General features: G+C 37.1%; 2 protein-coding genes across 5 annotated transcripts in view; one reads left to right on the forward strand and one right to left on the reverse strand.

Moving 5' to 3' along the window:
* Window positions 1-771: 771 nt before the first annotated feature.
* On the reverse strand, window positions 772-16,365 carry ARL5B (ADP ribosylation factor like GTPase 5B). Its single transcript, XM_062569045.1, has 6 exons — window positions 16,254-16,365; window positions 10,500-10,560; window positions 9,186-9,333; window positions 6,106-6,189; window positions 4,282-4,433; window positions 772-2,823 (listed from the first exon to the last, which is right to left on the reverse strand). The coding sequence occupies exons 1-6, from the start codon at window positions 16,297-16,299 to the stop codon at window positions 2,775-2,777; spliced, it is 540 nt and encodes a 179-aa protein (XP_062425029.1). The 5' UTR covers window positions 16,300-16,365; the 3' UTR covers window positions 772-2,774.
* Window positions 16,366-17,604: 1,239 nt separating this feature from the next.
* NSUN6 (NOP2/Sun RNA methyltransferase 6) overlaps window positions 17,605-22,600 on the forward strand; it is a 29,271-nt gene continuing 24,275 nt past the window's right edge. Inside the window, exons 1-4 of one of the 4 annotated variants that reach the window (XM_062569050.1) lie at window positions 17,627-17,662; window positions 19,598-19,808; window positions 20,987-21,081; window positions 21,814-21,969. In XM_062569050.1, the coding sequence (XP_062425034.1) occupies window positions 21,007-21,081; window positions 21,814-21,969 (231 nt within the window). In that variant the 5' untranslated portion in view covers window positions 17,627-17,662; window positions 19,598-19,808; window positions 20,987-21,006. Of the gene's footprint in view, window positions 17,663-19,597; window positions 19,809-20,986; window positions 21,082-21,813; window positions 21,970-22,600 lie in introns of all 4 variants that reach the window. The other 3 variants (XM_062569051.1, XM_062569052.1, XM_062569053.1) reach the window with 3 other exon arrangements.

Raw genomic sequence — 22,600 nt, forward strand, 5'->3', positions numbered from 1 at the left:
AGAAACTGTGACATTTTTCTCTAGATTTTTTATGTTTCCTTATATTAGGATTTTCCACTGAGAAGCTGATTAAAAGTACAGACAGAATATTAAATGAAAAATATTTTCAAAGTGCAAAATTACCTGTACTATATTAACCATATACAGATTAACAAAAAACATTCATGCAGTTGGTTGCAGTACAAAGACATTGTTTTCTAACACATCGCATTCTAAAACTATTTTTAATTAACTTTTTAGTTTACTAGGTTCTAAAGATCATTCAGAATAAATCAAAACACCCCACGTAAAGTCTTTATTCAAAAGCAAAACCCAAAACAACAACAAAGCTAGCAGCAGTGCTGTGAAAAAAATGGTATCACAAATGGAAAACTGTTGCGGAAAATGAAGTAGAGCAAGCTGATCAAGATCATAACTACTGTCAAGAATGCTTATTTTTTTTTTAAAGGTACTCAAAGGTCTTAAAGAAGTGATAAAGAATTAAAAGAAAGGTTTCTTTATTCTGATATTCTATGGTCCACAAAACAACCATTTCCTAATTATTGATGTTGATGTGTCCAGTCTCTCACAGAAGATGAGATTTAGCAATCAAACCATCAGTTTACAAAGGGTTTTACCTGAAAAGCATTAAAGACAAAGTCATACATTCCTGTGTGTTTTTTTGCAGTACAAGGATAAAGCATCCAAATAGTACTTTGAATATATATTCAACACCACACACTAAACTCCATAAAATTCAACCTGAAAATAAATTTAAATTGCAAACCAAAATTATCACCACGAGTCTTCATTCAACATATCATTTTTATTTTTCTCCATTTGTAATTTACTTCATAAAAACAAAACAAATCTTTTTATTTTCATACATTAGTACAACTGTTGAATATCAGAGCAAGCAAGGAGCTTTATTATCAAATTTTAAACTTGTCTTGCGTTCCTTTTTTATTTTAAAAGTACTGCTTTTCACCAGTTTAACATTTTTCAACACGTTGGCTTGACACTCAACCTTTCTCCTGAATGTGACTTTTTCTAACCAGCATTTACATATAAATTTATTCAATTAGATTTCACAGATATCCAAAGTCCTTTTTAAAAAGAGATTTATGACAACATATGTACTGATTTTTAAATTTCATTAAGTTTTGTTCCAATAAAAATGGAATTCAGTTGAAAATATGTAAAACAATTTTAATAAATAAAACTCTAATGTGCCTGATTTATCAAAACAAGATCTATCAAAAATACTTTGTCATTTAAGTGGATAATTAAATGACATTCTTGGATAAAGAAGAAACATGCCTAGACAGTGAATTAGCAAAATGTTTCTAGTGAGCAGATTCTGAGTGCTGTTTAGACACACTAAAGTGCAGGATGGTGCTTTTTGAAAGCCTGCCAAGCATTTAAGTAGGTTAGACATACAGTTGCTAGCAGGATTTCACTAACAGTTGGTTGCCTAGTATTGCTTTAGTTTTATTTTTCTGTTTTCCTTTGGTTTTAGTTTTTAGTGCCTAACCCTCTCAGTAACTTCATCTGTAGTTTCAGATGCCCATTTCTCTTTACAGATCTAACTCCATCCACTTAATTAAGAGTTAAGTCTAATCTTTCTCCATCTCTTTTTTAATGGGAAGCTCTCTACTTTTTCAGCTCCCAGTTACTCAATTTCAGGTGAGCAAATCTCAATAGAATAGCAAATTTCTCTGCTCCTGTAAATAAGATTAAAAACAAAACTAAGGCAAAATATTTTCAATGCTACAGAATCTAGAAATACTTACATTTGAAAACATGTAAATAAGTATCAAGAATTTCAGTCTAAAGTCTACAGATACATACAGTACTATGATATTGTTCTGCATACAACTCTGTCTTCCCTTTTGATTTTGCATTTGTTTAAAAAATAACACTCTCACTGAAATTTGAGGAAGGCTCGTGTATGTACAGCATTAAAATTTAACAATTACAGTACATCTACACATAATATTGGCCGCCATGATCCCAAGTTTTTTTTTATCAAGAGGTTTATTTTTTTAAAAAGTTAAAGGGCTAAATGAATAACACAACATTTAATAAGATTTCTCACCACTGTACAAAGATTGTTTTCAGATGTGTTTTCATTACAAAAAAAAAAAAAAAGAGAATTGGTTTCATAAAAAAAAAAGAGAGAGAGAATTAGAACTACTTAGCAGGCAAAATGGGAATGAAATTTCTTTTAAGGCAGAATTCCAATTATATATCACTTTAAAAGGCCCCTCAATATTAACTGTAAGTAGCTAACTCATTCACAGCCTAAACACTTGCACTTACAATTTCTGTGCTGGCTAGAAGTCTACTGACTTTCCAGGTAGCCCTATTGGAGATATGGTCATCTTTAAGAGAGCAAAGCTATGCTAAAGGTCAACTTAGTCACTACTTTTTCATTACTAGACAATCTGCCCTCAATTTTGTTAGTAAGTTATACAAACTTTGGGATGAGCAGCTATGAAACACTGAGAATGGCAAAAAACAGATCTTAAAAAGCTATCACTGAAAAAGTCAAAATACATAATCAGAGGAATTTCAATGCTTAAAAGCAGATTCACATACTTCATCCAGTTGAAGATTAGTGTATTAAAAAAGGCTAAGAAAATACTTTGTGTTTCAGTTCAGCTGCACTTGATTCAAGTACAGCTTGGAGGTTGGCTGTTATAAATTAAACATGGTCACTGCCTCAGCAGCCAGAAGTACAGAAAAATGTACATGTTCACAGGATAAATAGAAGTCTCTCCCTTCCCAATAAGCTATCTCACTCCAATTCGGGAGGTCATCCACTCCAAGCCTTGGCATAATCTGAAAGATAAGATGTTAAAACAGAACTCGTATCAATATAACATCTCTTGTGTGTCTTCCACTTGGTTTATGTTTAGATCAATCTACTAAAAATAAATAGAAGCAGCTGGAATTCAGAGTGAAACATGAACAAATTGTGTTTTAAACTAAAACTACATGGGCTTTAACTACAATAAGCTGGTCAAGCATGCTATTTTACTGAAGCTTGGCATTCTTTCAATTTTTTCTTCTAAAGTTAAAACATGCAACTCCACTCCCCTATTCAGAAGTACATGAAATCAAATTATTTTTCTTTTAATACAGGTTTCCCATGATAGATTGCTTACTTAAAAGCTAAACATTTTCACAGTAAAAGACAAATTTACCCAGACTGAATTGGTTAAAGAAAAGGCACTGTATCAAGCATTCCACAATCCCATTACAAAACTGAGAAGATGCTGTATTAAGTAAGAAGATTGCATGGAATCTGTTCTGCTGATTCATCCAATTTGCATCTACATTTAAAGTTCTTATGTGCCAGAAGATGGATTTTCCTTCTATTTTCTACGGATACAGTTTCCTAGTTTTTGCCATCTTTAAGCTTTAGTTTTGTAAAGTAAATCATAATCTAGGTACTCATAAAGGCTAATTCAGCCTCCCACAGCTAATCTCCCCAAACTCCTGTCAGATGTCCCCAGAATTAGATCCCTGAGCTGAATCATCCTCTGGAATTTTTTTGATGAATTTGTATCACCAGTGTCACAGTTTTAAATTCTCCAATTTTTCACCTTGTTTTTTTATTTTGATTTAAGAAAGATGAAACCTAGGATGACTAAAGTTAATCTTCAGGAATCTCTCCCCTCCTCCAAATGCCAACTTGTCTGAAGATTTAAGTTAGTATATAAACTAAATATTTAAAGTGCCTTTGGCCAAAGTAGAGTAGGATGGAAGTGGAGTTAACTGCTAAGAAGTCCAAAAGACCTAATCCAAAACTCAAGTCATTCTTACTAACACATCACACCCTAAGGAAGAGTATGCTGTCAATCACTCCATAAGACATCTTCACTGCATTAAAAAAAAAAAATCACGCCAGAAGTGAGGAGAATATTCTCACTTGCCAATACTCAATAAGATTCATCATGTATGATGCCACAGAACAACATTTTTGCAAAGATTGTACTATGTGGCTATGGAAAAAAAAAAAAATCATTAAGTGAATTTTATTATTCATTTATTACATTATAAGATTTTTTCATACATAAACTGAAAAAAGTAATTTTATATAAACTGAAAAAATACTTCATACAAATATAGAATTTGACCTATGAAAATAATCTACAGGTTTCAATAGAGAAGGAAAAATTAAAAATATCTGACTCCAAAGATGCTTTTCAGTAGAGCCAGATTGGTGTTAATAAGCTTCTAAACCAGTGTTCCCATTTCTCATACGCTATTGTACTTTTAATATTAAACACTTACCCTTCTCCTGTCAAAGCGCAACAGGATTGAATGTGCCATGGGTGATCCTTTATGGAGCTAAGGGTGAGGTATGTAGATATTTCAGCAGCTGTCATGCAACCTTTCATGTCCTGCTTGTTTGCAAAGATGAGGACTGCAGCCTTCCGCAAATCCTAGAAGTAATTTACAGTAGTTATCACAAAGAGCTAAAAGGATATTGTGTTAACTGTGGTCCTCAAAAGAACATCATTCAAACTGTTCTACAATTACATGATATCATGCAGTTTTGACACTTATCACACTTAAAAAAGATTAATCTTGAGACTGAAAAAGAAATTTATTTAGTAGCGTTCTGTACTGCAGAGAATCAAATTATGAAGCTTTACACAACCGTCCTTCTGGCGTTGCCCATATATTCGTATGTCAACTAATGAAAATCTTGTTATAATGCATTTTACTGAGCTCCACACCATCTAGCCAGTGGAATTATTACTAGATAAACATTCCAAAACCTAAATTGGATGCTATCTAAATGGAAAAGTTTGCTAGATATCATTCCCTTGAAAATACTTTCAACTTCAGTAAACAAATTCTTCAGTGATTAAAGCAGTAACAATTTAAGAAAGCTTTTAAGTTTTATACTACTACTAAGCAGTTTTGTTTCTGCAGGAAAATTAGGACTCCATAAAGCAGCTACACAAGAACAGGAATATATGGTTCTAGGAGTACAGAAGTAAATACAGAAGTAAGATAAATACAATATTCAGGAAGCTGGCAGGTCTAATTAAAAGTACTCAATAGAGATTTAAACCTGTATTAAATTTTGAGACAATTTCTCCTTCCAGAGAAAAACAACAAACCTTTATGGTCTAAAGTAAAAAGTTCACTTTCACAGGTAGTACTTATTAAAGTCCATTTCAAGTTGGCCTACTGATTGTTTTCAGGACATGACTGATCACCATCTTGTGTTTGCAAGACTGGAACCTTATATAATTACACTGGAAAAATGCACAACAAAAGTCATCTTTCCATCTATTTTGATAAAGTATTTGCTCCTTACAATCAGGCCCAAATTAGATTAGTATTGAACTGTAAAGAAAAACTCATTCATTTGAAACAGACTGCAAAACATTCGGAGAAATGAACTCAACAGAATTATTTGCACTGTACTAAACCCCTTTCTGACAAGAAAGAACAAAGATGTTTCTATTTAACACAACTCAAATTCAGCTGGAGAGTAACCACAGAAGATTTGAATGTACTTTAACTAATTCAATTTAGACGTTAGTTTAGGATGTTAGGAGAAGTTGACCCAATATACCACAATCCTCAATACAACACAGAATAAAATTAGAAATAAAATAGTTCAGAAGGAAACTAAACTGAAACTAATTTAACTATAATATTATAAGTGTTCCTTAATATTAAGAAACAGTATTGAAACAATTAAGGAAAATTGAAGAAATTTAATTTTTTTTAAAAAAGTAGGCAATTCAATTTTAACTATTAAACTGAAAAAAGAGACAGTAAAGAACAACAATAGTGGTCACGTTAACATGAAGTAATTTGAATTTAAAATATTTTACAAGTTCAACATTTATAAAATAAATGATTTGATTACAATCCAGTGAGCCCTATTATCGTAAAGGGATGTGTATTCTTTATTATGAGTTGCCTGCTTATTTATAGTTTACACTCTTATAATGTTTTAAATTTTCCCACACAGGCATGCATTTTCAGGTTCAATTTTTTTGTGATGTATAATTTTTGTTAACATAGGAACCATGTAGTATTATGTGACTGTTCACAACAAAGGAAATCTATTATCCCAATTCTCTACTATACCTCATGAGCCAGCATTCTGTAAAGTTCTTCCTTTGTAATAGAAAGTCGCTCTCTGTCAATGCTGTCAACAACAAGAATGATGAACTAGAGAAAAAAAATAGTACAGTATGTAGATAAAGTTAAAATTACAAAACAGATAAACACACACACACACACACACACAGAGAAAGCAAGTTTTCAATAGACTACTACTGCAGCAAGTCTTCCTACACAAGGCAGGCACGGACTTTCAAAAACATGTTAGAAAACAGAACAAAAGGTTTATTGTTAGTCTCGTTTATTAGACCTCTGGGAACCATACTCAAAAGTTATAGTTTAAAAAAAGATTGCGCATGTACATTTCAGAACTGCAACTAAGATATACTTTTCATGTACTATGGTTAATTATACCAATCTCCCAGTCGGATTTGCAACCCCTAAAATCATAAGCAAAATAGTCATGTAGGTACCAAAGCACTTACAAGCCATGGATTATACTTAGAACGTGGATGATAGAAACTTAGTATACTCAGCTCTCAGTGAAAATGACCATTACTGTCTCCTACTACTTGTATACTCAGAAAAATACTAAAATGAAATGCAAACTCTATTGCGAAAGAAGCATTATTAGAAATTCAGTCAAATTTTTCACAGGGCCTAAAAAAAAGTTATTCCAATAGCACATCAGTCCTTAGAAAGTTACATATCTGCAGGATTCAGCATTATATTGTTGCACAATGCCTTAACCTTTGTAATGCAAAAGGGCTCTGCAACCGGCCTTTCACTTACAACTTTGTGCTCCTTAACCTAGGCACTCAGAAGCTGCTATGGCAGTGACTTTGCCTTTATTGCTCTTCCTAGCACACTGTTCTCATGGGCTTGCTCTTGTGTATACCCAGACACTGCTATGTCTGTACATTACACTTGAGAGGAAAGCAACAGCCACTGGTGTGAAAATGACTCTTTTATCCCACCTTTTCTACCCCCCATTTCACAGCTTTTACTGTAAAATCTTGTACTAGAGGGAAAAAAAAAAGATATGCTGTTACATAGTGGGTAATACTCACTAATAACAGCTAATAAGCATTACTCAGTAATATGCACATGCAAATCTTAACTCCCGACCAGTGTTCAACACCTTTCCTGACCTCCCAACACCTGCTCCAATCAGCACTAACAGCATCATAAGCACGAACAACCAGTACAGAGATCAACGAGGTCCTGATGAAAATTATACAGCTACTGTGGAAAAAGTTACAGGGAACATATGCTGCACCAGAGAGAACTCCCTGCAGATAATATTTATCTGAGACACTTCATTATTTCTCTTTGTAGCTCACCAATGGGAACAATTTTTCCATTCTTTTTTTCCTTATTTTCCTCTTTTTGTTTTTTCCCCAAGGATAACTATTAGAGACAATATATACCATCAGACACAGCTCCTGGCCCCTTCTCCTCCTCCCTTCAAAAACTTTGGGCATGTAAGCCTGTCTCAACATTCTTCTGTTCTGACTTTTAAAACAGAACTGTGGAAATATCCATGTTAAGTTGAAACTATATAGGACAGGTATGCACATAAAAGCTTATTTGTGGGATTTTACATCATTTCAGAGATTTTACTTAGATTGCTTCAATTTACAGATAAGGAAACAGGTAAGAGATAAAAGCTGCATGCAAGTTAGTAACCAAAAGGGAAGATTACAAGTCACTGCTGTAATTTTCCAACTTATGTTCCAAATCACTTTGCCTTAGAAAATTAAGGAGATGTATAGCCCATTGAAAGAGACCGGAAAGTATGAAAAACTAAGTAAATTTAATTCTGCTGTGACTCTGAGATGTCTGGCAGATGAGGAGGAACAGTAAAAGAATTACGAATAAGAGGGATGCTAGGATTAGCATACCAAACAGACCCCTTTTTTCCCCCCCTCAACTGTTTTCAACAGACAAAGCTTCTAAGTAAAGAAAAGTTCTTCCTTTCAACAACTGGACAGCTCTAGATTTCAAACACTTATTAGCTAGAATAATGCGGTGAAAAGCATTGCCAAACAGGATCAAAAAAGAATGAAGACATGCATCTCCTCAAATTCCAGAACCCAGGAAAATTCAATGTGCAAAGGCCAAGAAGTTATTGTCCTAGATATTGCTGACAAAAGTCTCTTCACCCTCTCTCATTTGTCATAGTCATAGTTCTTTGAGATAAAATTAAAAATAATTAAAAAAATACTAGGGGTGAGGCTTATAATCAAGCTTCCAATAGTTAAAAAGTTTCTAAACACTTGGGGTAGATCATTTTACCCTCTCCTCTTCCAAAGGGTGGCAAAAGGCAGAAAATCCCATTGGGGGGATGGAATACTTATATAAGAAATAATATTTACAATTAAAACCAACTTTAAACTTTTTAAAATCATTTCTGTTAAAAGTAAAACTCTTCGTGTCAATGTACAAGCCTCAAGGTGAGCTTATTTAGATTTTAAATATATGTTGGGTTCATAAACTTTTGGCATCAAGAATCTTGATATGGGGAGATGGGAGAAAGCAAAAGGACAACAGCTGGTGAGTTCTATGCCAACCTTTCTAGCAATGGCAGCTTTACCAGTATGCCCTGACTACTGCACAGCTAGCCTTCCTATTATCCTTTGGATAAAAGCCACAAGCTGCTGAGATTTTTAAATACTGCTTCCCGGAGAAAATATTATTCTTCATCCTTAATTACCATTGCCCTAAAAAACATTTTAGACAGACATACAGAAGTTCATTTAGCCACTGTAAATCCTCACTGAGTACATCGAAAAAAATTGCTTTTTAACTTACTTGAGAAAAACATTCAAAAATAATTTTGATATCATTCAATGATCTAGAAAAAGAAGTCCAACTTCACAGTTCATTCCACAAGTAAGACAATAACACTAGTGAATAGGGGGCAGGAAAAATACGTTAGATATTACCAGAAAATTGGCTGCATGCCAGAGACACCTTATACTTTTTGAGTTTATTCTTCCCTCAAAAATACTTAAAGATAACATAGCTGCAGCCTTCATAAAGGTCTACAGATATTCCCAATAAACCTACTGAATTTGCAAATTGGAAGCAGCTTCACATACCTCTGTGTTTGAATAATAGGTGTTCCACGAGGACCGTAATGATTCCTGCCCTCCAATATCCCACATGAGAAAATGAGTATTTTTCACTACTATTTCTTCTACATTACTTCCTATGGTTGGAGAAGTATGAACCACTTCATTCATTAAGCTAAAGAAAACAATATCACACCATAAATACCAACCAGCAAAATCGACAAGGCTTGTCACAGCTCAATTAGAATAAATGTTAGAGGGGGGAAAAACAATACATGTTTTAGGTCTCTTGAAGGATATCAAATCATTCATTTTTCAAGAAAATTCTACAGAAATAAAGTATTTTAAAACAATTCTAAACTGTAGTTCACAAAGTTCTCCTACAGTACTTGCTTTCGTAATAAAGAAACTGTCAATGTGCTTAAAAACATCAGAAACAAAAAAACAAGCAGAGAAAAGGCTTACAATAAATGGATAAGTATCTCTAACAGGCTTTTCTTGTTAAAAGAAAGACTAGTCTTAAAATGTGCTCGCTTCAGAGCAGAAAGTTGCTATTCTAGGTGACCTTCAAATAAGGAGAACACTCAACTGTGCAGAACCTAATTCTGAATACAATTTATCAGCGCACTCAATTTATTAAAATACAATTTGATTTCATAACAAACTCTGAAGGACTGGTTGACTGCTGGACTACCTAAGCGGAAAATATCCCAGTTCTTCTTTCCACCTTTGTCAAAGTGCTCAGAAAAAGGTTTTTTGGGAAATACCCTCTTCCTCCTTAATATCTAAATATATACATAGTCATTTAATTATGCCTTCCTCCTTTTCCACAAACACCATAATAACTATGTTCCTGTCGATATTGCTGAATTCATCATAGACATTTCTGTAATATAGGCAAGAGGTAGGGGTGGTTAAGTGTAATGTCAACGACATTAAGCATTGGAATTGAGAAACAATTAGAAACACTCACGGATTTTGCAAAGTTACTAGAATTCCAGTTCATTTAAAAACACTTTCTTCCCTACCGTTTTCTGCCACTGGATGATTTCTACATTACCAATTAAGATATGCTTTAATAGCAAAATAATTAGCAGTTCACTATGTGCTTATAAAATTATGTCGCTCTAGTTACAGTTGTTTTAAAACACTGCAGGTCCTTTATTCATCATTTAAATACAAAACTGAAATATATTTATAATGACTAATACCATTCATGTATGTACTGTGCACTAGGGCAACCCTAGAGTTTCTGTCACCTTTCAGAACCAAATTTTCAATGACTAAGCAGTGACAAATACTAAAGCATAAAATGAAAAATAAAATAGTTTGTATACTTACAACTGGTAAAGAATGGTGGTCTTTCCAGCATTATCAAGTCCCACTATGATTACCTTGTGTTCTGCATATACATAGACACACACAAAAAAAAGCAAGAATAAACTAGTGGAAACAGCAGCAATTACAATTCTTTTTTTTTTATTTTATTTTTATTTTATTTTATTTTTTTTTTAAGTTCAATAGCCTACAAGGAATGTTGACAACTTTTGGGAAAAAATCCACAATGCCTCACCTGCTGACATTAAGACTTGAAATACTGACTTTGCCTAAAACTGTAAAGGAATTGATATTAATATGATTAATTTCTAAAATTAAAGTTTTATACAAAATACAAGGAAAAAATACAATTGATAGCAGTGCACCATCTTAAATACATCACCAAACATCCAGAATAATATTTATAATACAGTAAAGAAAAACATCAGTTAATCTCCATAAGTTCTTTAAAATTTTGAAAGAACTAGCTCTCACAGAACAGATGAGTCTGTAGATCTTCAGCCATGCAAAGTAAATCCCAAGTCTGCAGAAAATATTAGTCTAATGTGCAAGACTCAAATACAGATACATCATTTAATGGACTACCATCATTTGCACAGCAAACAGTAAGAAGAAACTATATTTTGAATGGATCACAAATCTCAACACTGACCTAAAGCTGCTGCTTATATACTACTGATCTGCCAAATGTTGCATTAATGTTATTTTTCCATGCACAGGGGAACTATGTGCTTCTCTGAACTTAATTCTTTTTAAAATTCAAATAAAGCAGTATATTAGAATTACTTTCAATACACACACAAAGTTAGAAGATATTGATTCACTCACCCACAAAAAAGCAAATCACTTGAGAGCAAAGAAGTTATAAATGGATACTAGAAGTAAAAACTGCCTCAAGCAGGTGAATAGGTTCACTTTTGAAGTGGTCATATTTAAAAATTCCAGGACACTTATTTAGAAGCAAAATATGGTTCACATCTTACAGATTTCCTCTAAGATATCACATTTAACTTATAAGACATAAACTACTAAAAGGTCAGAATACTTGTCATAAATACCAAGTAACTTTGCTCTTGCCTGCAGATGGGTGGTCTAAGAAAGAAGAAATTTGTCTAAAAAAATTCAGCGGACTCTACGCAGTTGTGTGCAAAGAGGTTATTTACATATAATCTAGTACTTTTTATCCTGAAAGTGATTTTATCAAACTTTTGCTTTGAACTTTTAATAAAAGCTTTGCTATGTGATACAGTTCTAATGAGTCTTGAAACATATGTCCCCATATCATTTCCCCTAGCACTACATCCTGTAAGGGCATCAGAAGGAAATAGTTTTTTCCTGGCCTTAATTCCAGTAATGCTTTTTGCCCCACAAGTGTCAGTACCACCAATTAATAACCTCTCTCAATATGTAAGTGGTAAGAAGTCCTTTTTGTATTCAAATCTAGAGTGAATTATACCAATACTTCTGTGAAAGAGAATACAAAACTAACTACACCTATAAGTCACTCATGAATTATGCCTTCATACATTTTTCCTACAGGTAGTCTAAGAAATATACAGGTACTAAACCACTACAATAAAACCATGCCATATATCTAGAGTTTCTGTCTCTTTCTAATTCAGTAAGTTTAAAGGGCTTTGAAAGTTTAAACACAAATATCCTTCTGTTGTTTTTAAAGCAGCTGTACTGTCCTGGAAAAAGACGACTCTACATTTGTAGCATGCTGATTGTATGATTTTTGAAGAGAAGAGAAGATGTAATGCCTAGCGGCAATTCATCTCATATTTCCCACTTTCACAATAGAAGCCAAACATTCAGAGTCTTACTTAAGAATGAATGTGAAGAGCGTCAGATGAAACAGTACCATACTCATCACAATGATGAAGAAAAGGTATGTTTTTCCCCATTCAGATGGTTGTTTCTAAAAGCTATTGAAATATGAACCCTTCAGTGTTCATAGGGGAGGGGAGGAAAACACAAGGGTTTATTAATGTAGAGGTAAGTATGCAATTAATTAGATAAAAGCATATCTCAAGCAAGCAGTGGTTTCCACCTTCTATTAATAGTAGAACATCCTGCTTTCAAAACTATGTAATTGCTATTTACATCAATACTCATCTATGATAATGAAAAGCTCTTCACTTTCAAACATACACAAATATTAAATTTCTAACTAGTCTGGTTAGATTTTAATACATATATACATATACATATATATATATGTATATAAAAGCAAAATCCTGTATACACACACACTCTAAAGGAAGCGCATACAAACATAGAAACTGACATACTAAGACAGAAAAAAGTTTAACTAGATGAGTACTCATTTCCAAGAGCAACAGGTGGAAGATGCTTCATATAAGAGAATGGACAATTATGGAGTAAATGGTAAGCAGTAATTTAGGCTATTATTTGTGTTTTGTACTTATAGGCTAACCCAAGTTTCTCTTTCACTGGCTGGTATTCAAACTCAGGACATGAAAGCCCTGCCAGTCCTCTACATACTTTAAAAAGGGAGAAGAAAATCCGTAACAGAGTTGCCAGAGAAGAGCAGAGTCTTTATAAATCATGCTGAATGAGGAAAAAGTAAGTAGAAAAAAAGGAGGCCTGTGCAGGTTTAAAGACAGTATTAGACTACTGTCTAAAAGAATTCTGTTGATATCAACCATTCCTGAGCAGTTAAAAAAAATAGCAAAACATAAAATTCTTACAAAGCCACTGGCAGTCTAATACTGCAAAGTAATGGGACAAGGAGGATGATCTCGTAGATGGTTGAAGGAAGAACTAATAAGATGCTATTTTCTTCACTTACTCTTCTATATTCCTCTGCAACAGAGGGACCCAAAATTGCAAATACAGCCCTCACAGCTTTTCCTTTTCCCCTTTCTAATTGGCAAAGATTAAAAAAAAAAAAAGTTAAGTCTTTTAATGGCAAACAGGAATCTTTTCCTCCAACACATTTGAAAAATAAATGAATAAGGGAAACAGTAAGAGGATTACCTCATGTATCTTTTGCTACTAAAGTCAAATCTTACTATTTGTGCTACATATGTGAGAAAAGATTTATTAAAGCATGTTTTGCCTTCATAATTGTTTTCAATCCTTTTAAATATCACTTCCATTTGAAAAAGAAATAATCAGTCAAGTAACAATAGATTATGGGCATTCTAAAGTGTCTATGCAGTATATCTTCAGTTTAGCAAAATAAGAAAATTCAAAAATAAAAAATTTATTTAGAATGTTACATATGGTTAATAATCAATATGCAACTAAAATGCACTAATACAACGTGCAATTAAAATTGATATTGACATGCAACTGGACAGCTTCAAAGAATTCCAACAGATCAGTGGTCCCATGCCCCCTCTTTAGAAAAGGCAATCTCTACATGCCCACCAGCTCTTTTATTTACTCTATTTCTACTATTTACCTGGCACAAGCAACAGGCTTATCAATCTATTTTTCCCCTAGATCTCTGTTTTAAGAAGTTTCCTATTTCAGTCCTCATATATCAAGGTGGCTCTATGCAAAGGGTTAAATGACACATGCAGTTCAGCTTTTTCATTCACAAATTCCCTTAGAATTTGCAGGGTTGCAATGATATGGTACAGCTCATTATACTTGTTCCAGCTCTTTAACCAACAGTTAACTTCAAACAGATCTCAGAGGATTCTCTACCTGAAGGAAGTATTTCAGGAAGAAAACTCCTTGAGTGCTTGGTTAATTGTAAAAAAAAAAAAATAAATTGCTTAAAAGAATCCTTCCCAAACCTCAGTTACCTTACTGAAGTCACCTTACTTGCAAATAACCCCAGGTAACTGAAGATCCAAAATTAACATTCTTACAAAGTCCCATAATTTACAAAAATCTATATCTGTTTTCAGCTCAAAAGACTTGATATGGCAATTGAAACAGTAATAGCAAAAATACTCATTTAATTAAAAGAAATAGTTTTGATACAAACAAAATATTAAAAAGGTCTGCACTTTATAAACTTAATTCTGCTTAAAGAGAGATTTATCTTCATTATGCAAGTGTATTATAGCTTCACTTTGTTCCTATTGCATCCACTGTAACAAGATTTGAAGATTTTTTTTAGAAATTCAACAATTGATGAAAATTCTTACCATGTACTATTTATTTAGCCATTAAGGCAGAGAATCAAATTGCAGCAATTGTAAACAAGAAGTGTAAACAAATAAAATCACATTCAGTGCTTTAGTAGGATGGAAGGTAGATTTATTATAGAGTTTTTCTGTTAGGCAGAAATTCACTCTGAATGACTTCAATTTTCTGCACATCACACACTAACTACTCTGAAGCACAAAAATGCATGGGGCTCACTTTCAGATACTAGCATCTTAAAAGGTGAGTCTGAAAAAACTACCTACATATTTTCCTCCTGGCATTCATTACAAAATCAGGTGCCTTCTATTCCTAGTGCATTAACTCACCTGTTGGTATTTCTTTAAAGTATTTAGTTATCTAACTATTATTGATCAGCTATCTTCTACATTCTGCATTTTTACATTCAGTTACTATCACCTTTGTATAAAGCAAAACTCAGTATGCAATACTCTAGTGAAATGCCCATAATTTACTCCTTTATCCTCTAAGCACTTTGGTACACCTCCTCCTCCATGCTCCACTTGATAGAAGCCAGATGGCACTTCCTAAATCTTTGCTTTGTTTAACCTTTCATTTTGCCAGTATCAAGTGCTTCAGACTATCAGCAAAACCCACGCCAGCTATGATGAACCGATGACATGCACTACATACAGTTAGGCCTAAGACGCATATTTGCATCTTTGAAATACTCCCTTTAGATATGCAGTTAACATGAGGATTTTGCCCATGCCAGTATGCTCAAATAGTTTCAAAGGACAATCTAAAAATTCTCCAATAAATTGCCTAGATTTGACATACGATTAGAAGAGCAAGAGGAAACGACTCAATAACTACTAGCTCTTTTTTGTCATTATTATTATGGAGAAAATAACTGGAGAGAAAATTTCTGCCTCACAGATGCTGTAATACTAATTGCCATTAATATGTTAATTGTATGAAGAACATCTCTTCTCTGAAGAACTACTATACAAGAACAATGTGTTCTTTTTCCTCTAATGAAGTGGAATCAACGTAATCTAATATTGTCATTTACTAAGAAAAAGGAAACCAAAACAATAAAGCTGCAACTCCTTCTTCCTTTCCCAGAATTGTACGGTGACACCCTTATGGTGGCAATATTTCTCAGCGCTAAAAGCCAGCAGAACTTGTTTTATACTTAGCTCTCTGCTCAGAAATGCTTTAGTAGAATCACTATTTAAGAACAGTGCGATTTTAACAGCAGATCCCAGTTTAAAAACAGAACGATGGTCTGCAGAAAACGAGCAAGATCTTGATGGCCCAAAGCTTCCGCTGCTTCCAGGGTGAGAAAACAACTTTGGGAGGCAGCAGCGTTTGCCACTACGCGAACTCAGGAGCCCACCGCAGGCCGCGCAGCTCTTCACGAGCCGTCCGGGAAGGGGGAGAGAGGGGGACAAACTAAGCAAGAGAAACAAAGCGGCCCCGGGCACGAGGCACCGCGCAAACAGCCCTCCAGACCCCGCACAAAGAAGAGCCCAACTTCGGCCGGGGCCCGCCCGCGCGGAGGCCCGCAGGCGGCCGGAGGAGGCGGCGCGGCGCCCCGCCAGCCCGCGGCCCCTTGTCCTCAGGGGCTCCACCACCCGCCGCCGCCGCGAGCCCCGCGCCCACCTTGGTTGCAGAAGAGACTCCACAGCTTGGCGAAGATCAGGCCCATGCCTGGCCTCAGCCCGGCTCCGCGGGCGCGGCCGCGAGCCCCCGGGGCGCGGCGGGACCCGCGAGGCCGTGGCGGCGCGGCGGCGGCTCCGCGGCGGCGGCTCCGCGGCGGCGGGTGCTACCGCCGGCGGCTCCGGCGCGGCAGTGCTGGCTCGCGCGCTGCGCCGGCCAACGGCCGCCCCAGCGCCTACGCGTCTCGGCCGCGTCACGACATGCGTCATCACGTACGCCGGCGGCGGGTGACGTTGCACGGCCGCGCCCGGCGTGGCAGAGCGGGGCTGCCCGGGGGCGGATGCTCCCTCGGGCGGCAGGGGGCAGGTAGCGTGCCGGTGCCTCGGGCGCCAGCTGCCGGGCGAGGGTGGGCTGAGGTCCAGCGCGTCCCGGGAGGACGGAGAGGGTCCGCGGGGACCGGCCGGGAATGGAGGAGCTCGGGGGGCGTGCGCGGCGGGCAGCTTCGCTTGCCTGTCGCTTTTAACGGCGGCGCTCTGCCCCTCAGCGCTGTGGCTGCCTGTGGTACTCAACAGTAAAAAGGCCTCTAATTTCGAAGGCGCTCGGATCTTTCCTATATAATAAAGCATTTAAGAAAAAATGACTCGTTTTTGTGTGCTGCACTCTTAAGTTCTTGTTACCGAAATTTTGTTTGGATATCGGTTTTCTCACTTTTCAGCACTGCAAGAAAGTTCTGTGGAAGAGAACTGACCCCCCTTCTACCTTAGCAGAAGAAGCTGCGTGCACTGAAACACGGTTGAGATGGAATTAGATCTGTTTTATCTCACACAGCAGTATTTAAGCTTGCTCATCCAAAAAATCTTATCATCAGCAGCTTTGGTAAAAGGAGCTTCTTTAGCTACTGGAATTCAACACTGCACTCTTGCCAAGCAATTACAGCATTGCAAACTCTTTTCCGCCCCGTGCTGACGCGGTGCATGACACACAGCCGGCGTGCGGCAGCGGCGGGCCCGTCCCCCGCTGCCCGCGCCTCCAGCCCTGCCGGCCGAAGGCCGACCTCAGGCGCTCTCTCAGGGCTCTGGGACGCGTCTGCTGTGGCTCTTCAGGGGCACCAGAAGCCCCCGCAGCTACGGTCCCGTCTAGTCCCGTCCGGTCCCGTCCGCCTCCGCACTCCGGCCCACAGAGGCGGTACCGCCCGCGCCCACCCTCCTCCTCCTCCTCCGCCGCCTCCTCCTCCGCCGCCGCCGCCGCCGCCGCCGCCGCTTGGCGTGTCTGGTTCCCATGGTAACAGCCTCCCTCGCCCCCGGCCAATCGTCAGCGCCCGCGGGGGCGGGACTTCCTGCCGCTCCGCGGAGGAGGCGGGACCAGCTGCGGGCGCCGCGGCAGCCGGGCGGCGCGAGGTGAGGTGAGGCGAGGTGAGGCGAGGCGGGCGGCGCCCCCGCTCCCGCGCGGCCCTCGGCTCCCCTGGCCTGGCGGGAGGTGCCGCTCTCTTAGCCTGCGGCTTTTAGTAGCGGCGGGGTGTGGGTGGTGGAGCCCCAAATTCCGCTCCGCTCCGCTCCGTTCCGCGGCGCGGCGGGGAGGGGCCTCGCCCTCGCGTGGGGAGGGGGCCGCGGTGCCTCGGGGAGGCCTTGCCGCCGCTCTGGGCCGTGAGGGTGTGCTGCGATAGGGCGAAGACCTCCGGCCCCGTGGTGGCGAGCGAAACGGAGCCGTGCTGCCTCCAGGGCTCTTTTTCTGTCGTGGGTCGAGTCCAGGGGCTTCCTTTCTAAAACCCGCCCTGTCCACGAGGTCCTGCGGCGTGGTGTGTGACAGAGCTGCTCTGGAAAAGTTACCTTTGGTTTTGAACCTGCCACTTGCTAGTTCTGTTTGTACTCTTGTACTGGGAGGGGACGTACACCAGTCTCCCTTGTCAGCCTTCCTCACTGGCTTTTAAACACTTTTATCGTATCTGCTCTCAAGTGCCTATTTAGTATTTCCTTATTTGGGAGCCATTCCCTATCTTTATGTAATGACCTTCCTCCAAACTTTTCTAAGCTGTGTCTTTTCTTGAAATTCAAGCAGCATACATGCAGTGCTCAAGTTGCAGGTTATGTGGGTGCACTCAGAACCTCCAGTTATGTATTTTTAAATTAGTTTCCAGATGGCTTACAATGTTTTTATTATTTTGACTGCTTGTCTTAACAGAGGAACTATTTTTCATGGATGTGTTGTTCCTTTTCCTGAACTAAGCACAGTGATACTGGCTTTCTTGTATTTGCTACCTGAATGTGTGTGTTGAATCCACATACATTGCAATTGCTTCAACAGAGCAGCTCTTCAGCACTGATGTTTTGTACCAGGCCCTATGAACTAGTCAGGGTCAAGACTTAAAATTTCCTGCTTTGTATTCCTTGACCAAATATTTCATGAAGTGTTCAAAAGCACAACATGGCATCATGCTTCTGTGTGACATCCACCCAGACTACACAGGGATTCCTGAAGTCTCCTATTAGTATTGCGTTCCTAGCTTCTCGTTTTATTGCAGGCATTATAATATACGTGCCATCCTCTTCAGAAGGATAACACGCTATATTTTTTCTATTTGAGCATGCAAACCATAGAGAGTCTACATTACTTTGTGATAAAGTTATCTTGTTGATTTTTATTATGGGACTAATGCTTCCCCTTTATCGTACATTAATGCATCTTTATTGCAGTTCATCAAATCTGTCCTGTTTGTGTAGTCATTTCTGACCAAGGTTTTGATCCTCTACCAGCAGACATTACATGATATTATTCGGTCACATTTTAAAAAAGAGATAAAAACAAGCCCTGTTGCCAACATGCAACATCCGTTGTTGCGTTTCCATGAAGAAGTAACTGTAATTGTGAATGACCGTTTTTTCACAAAATATCTATTTTGTGTCTTTAAAAAAATACCTTCATAGTATTACCTCAACTGGAGGTAACTGGAGCAAAGGTAATTCTAGGTCTAAATAATACATATTTCTATAAGTTTTCAAATTCTGTTTAATTGCATTCAGGATTCCAAGTTTTCAAATTCTGTTTAATTGCATTCAGGATTCCAGGTATCTTAAAAATTCGGTTTTTTTTTTAATGCTAGTTTATTATACTCATGAAAAAAAATCCAAATGTGAACCATACGTTCTTACTTTGTAATGTAGGCATCTTAGAACAACGACTCAGAAGCGTGATATGCTACATTGTCTGAAAACTTTGGTCACTTAAGTTGTAGTATAAACTATTTTAGTACTATTCGATTTAGTAGAAATACCAAAGTAAATTCTTATTAGGCATTTTGCTAGAATCTAAGAACAAGTTCATTAATTCCATTATGCTTATTTCTGTCAAAGGCTGCTGAAGTTGTGAATAACGTACTGAACTTCCCACCTATAACACTGAAAATTACCTTTGTCTGAGCTTGAAGATTAAGTCTAAAAAAGATAAGTGTCTTCTAGCCTGAAACTTCAGCTGAATCTGGAATATGAGGTATTTTTGAGATCTATGTGATGAAAGTCAGAAGCAGCCTCTAATTCAAAGAGAATGTATGCCCAACTTTCTGGTGTAAGTTCTTTAAGTATGTCTAATAAAATGAAAATGTAGTATTTTAGTATTCAAATTTCCTTATTATGGATGGAGTAAACCTCACTGACAGTGGTGAGTTCTCGCTTTCCTTCCATTTAAGTTAGTTTAACTAAGCTATTAACTTCTTAGGAATTCTTACTTCAGACTGAAGTATGTATGTTTCAGGAAGTGTATACAATCTTCCAAAAAACAGGCTATGTACGGATGGTCAGATACATTTTTATGAAGATAACTACATTTTTTCGCTTATACAGAAAATAAACATAGAAAAATCATAAGGAAATTACAGTTGTATCAGGGCTGAGCTACAGTAGAGACTTTGTAGCTAAATTTTGAAGAGGAATCAAAGTAACATCTGGAAACTTCCTGTATCTTTTAACATGTAACCTTTCACCAAACTGGTTGAAGCTTTACAGTAAGGATCAGCAAAGCTTCTTTTGTATTAATTCTTCACTAGTTTTAGAGAATAGCTGTACGAAAAAACTTATATTGGTTCATTTTTTTTTTTTAAGTCTATGAGAAAAACTAACATTCCTGCCTATATGTCAGCACTTACGGAATTTGGATCATTTAAGCTATGTAGGAAATCTAAAAAGCTAAGCTTGAGAAAAATGAAATCTGACAGGGAAAAATTAGAAGATAATCTCTAGAAATGATTACAGTAATGTAATGTAATAAATGAAAGGACTTCAGAAGAGTCAGAGCTGATTAAATTTTACGTTGAACCCTTGTGAGTGAATTCCAGGACTAAGCTACAAGTTTTCCTCCAGGACAAGTAGAGGAACTTTAATGGAACAGGATTTAGAGATGATGACACACCTACCTTATATTTTAGACACTGATACTGTGTCCTTGGAAGATGTGGCTGGGATGGGTGTGACAGTAATGAAACGGGTAATTTCATTCTAATATGTTTATCCTACACTGCAAATGCTAAACATGTTAATTAATCTATGCCAAAATGTAATTAGTATTACAGTTACAGCCTGAGCAATATTTGGAGTTTTGAGTACAGTGACATTGATTCTCCAACCAGAAGAATCAGAAAGGCCAGTGCACTTAGTTTGTGATATATCTTACGTTACATTTACAAAATTAGAGATTATGATAAATATCACTAAGACAATATGTTGCTCACTTCAGTTCTTTACCAGCAGATTTTAAATGCTAAAAGAAGATGGCTTGCTTTCCCAAAATATCCTTTCAATGTGAAGTTGAAGAATATCTTGGCAAAGTGTTCAGAAATAGTGAGGTATGTGTAAGGTACTGCTATTAATAATCAGTGATCACATATTCACAAATTGCACACTGTTAGCATTATTTAATATTATCAGTATCTCACAATAAAATAATGTGCATTCGACTATTCAGATTCAAAGTCCATATGGAATTCAGATATTTAAAGAGACTTATGCTTAAAATATGTAAGCTTGTTGGCTACTTAGCATAAATCTAAGGCTTCAGTTTTTGGATCCCACTGAAGAGAATCACACATTAATTCTCTAATTAACCACTTATTAACCACATAATATTAACAACAAATACTACCTTACTCCAGTGCAAAACAAAAAATATGGTAGACAACTTATGAATTCCTAATGTGAAAACACAGCAAAATGAAATTGTTTTATATCAGGAAAAGAGTTACAAATTCATATTTCTAAATCTTGTCTTCTGGGTCCTTTGGCCTATGCTTTTGCAAGACCTCAGAGCTCATGAACGGATAACTTTGGTTCTGGCTGCCACCTGTTTAGAATGATCTTGGTAATATAACTAGTTTTTCAATTAGTCCTTTTCAAGAAATTTATGAGGTTGTCCCTGGGGTTAGGCCTCTAAAGCATAGACATTCCCCACTATTTTACATCACACAACCATATTTCTCAATTTCTATGCAATGTTTGTTTTATGCTCTTCTACCTAGTAAAAGAGGCTACTGTATGAAGCTCCTTAATATTTATTTTGAAATCTCTTCTCTCCTTCTCAGCTTATAACTGCTTTAGGTACACAGGAGGCAGAGAGTAAATACCAAGCTCTGTTAAGTCATCTGTCTCATCCACCAGCTTTCACAACTGTTAGAGTAAATACACGCTTGGCCTCGGTGAAACATGTGAAAACTTTACTGTTTGAAGAGATCCAGAAGGTTTGTGCCATTTCTTTGTTACAGCAGAAGTGTCAAGATTTTTTATTTTTTGACTGATTATGAGAGCTTTTTATTGCTAGATACCATTCCTTAATATATATTAAACTTAATATATTAATCTTAATATATTTCCACTAGTATTAGTGTAACGCAGTCATATTAATTTCCTGACACTAAATGTTAAATGAAAATCCATTGTCTAGCAGTAATCAGCATCTAATACATCAAAGAAAGGTAACAACAGAAGGAGAAAGCCAACCAACTCTTTTGCAAAGCTCTAGAAGCTAAAATAAATCATAAGATATGAAAATGCAAATAACCGAGTCAACTAAGTCATTTGGAATGCAGTTTTTAAATCAAAATTTAAAATATATCAATTAGGGCCATCAGTATGCCTGTATTATTCTGCTACTAAATGGGGCGGGGGCCCTGGGGACAAGGGATACAGAGAAGGCAGAATTACTGAATGCCATCTTTGCTTCAGTCTTCACTGCTAAGGGCAGCCCTCATGAATCCTGCAGCCTGGACATGTGTTGCCATCAGGTGGAGGGAGGTGATCCTGCCCCTCTCCTCAGCCCTGGGAGGCTTCATCTCGAGTACTGCGTCCAGTTCTGGGCTCCCCAGGACAAGA

The sequence above is a fragment of the Rhea pennata genome, chromosome 2, assembly GCF_028389875.1.
Source record: "Rhea pennata isolate bPtePen1 chromosome 2, bPtePen1.pri, whole genome shotgun sequence".
Taxonomy (NCBI): domain Eukaryota; kingdom Metazoa; phylum Chordata; class Aves; order Rheiformes; family Rheidae; genus Rhea; species Rhea pennata.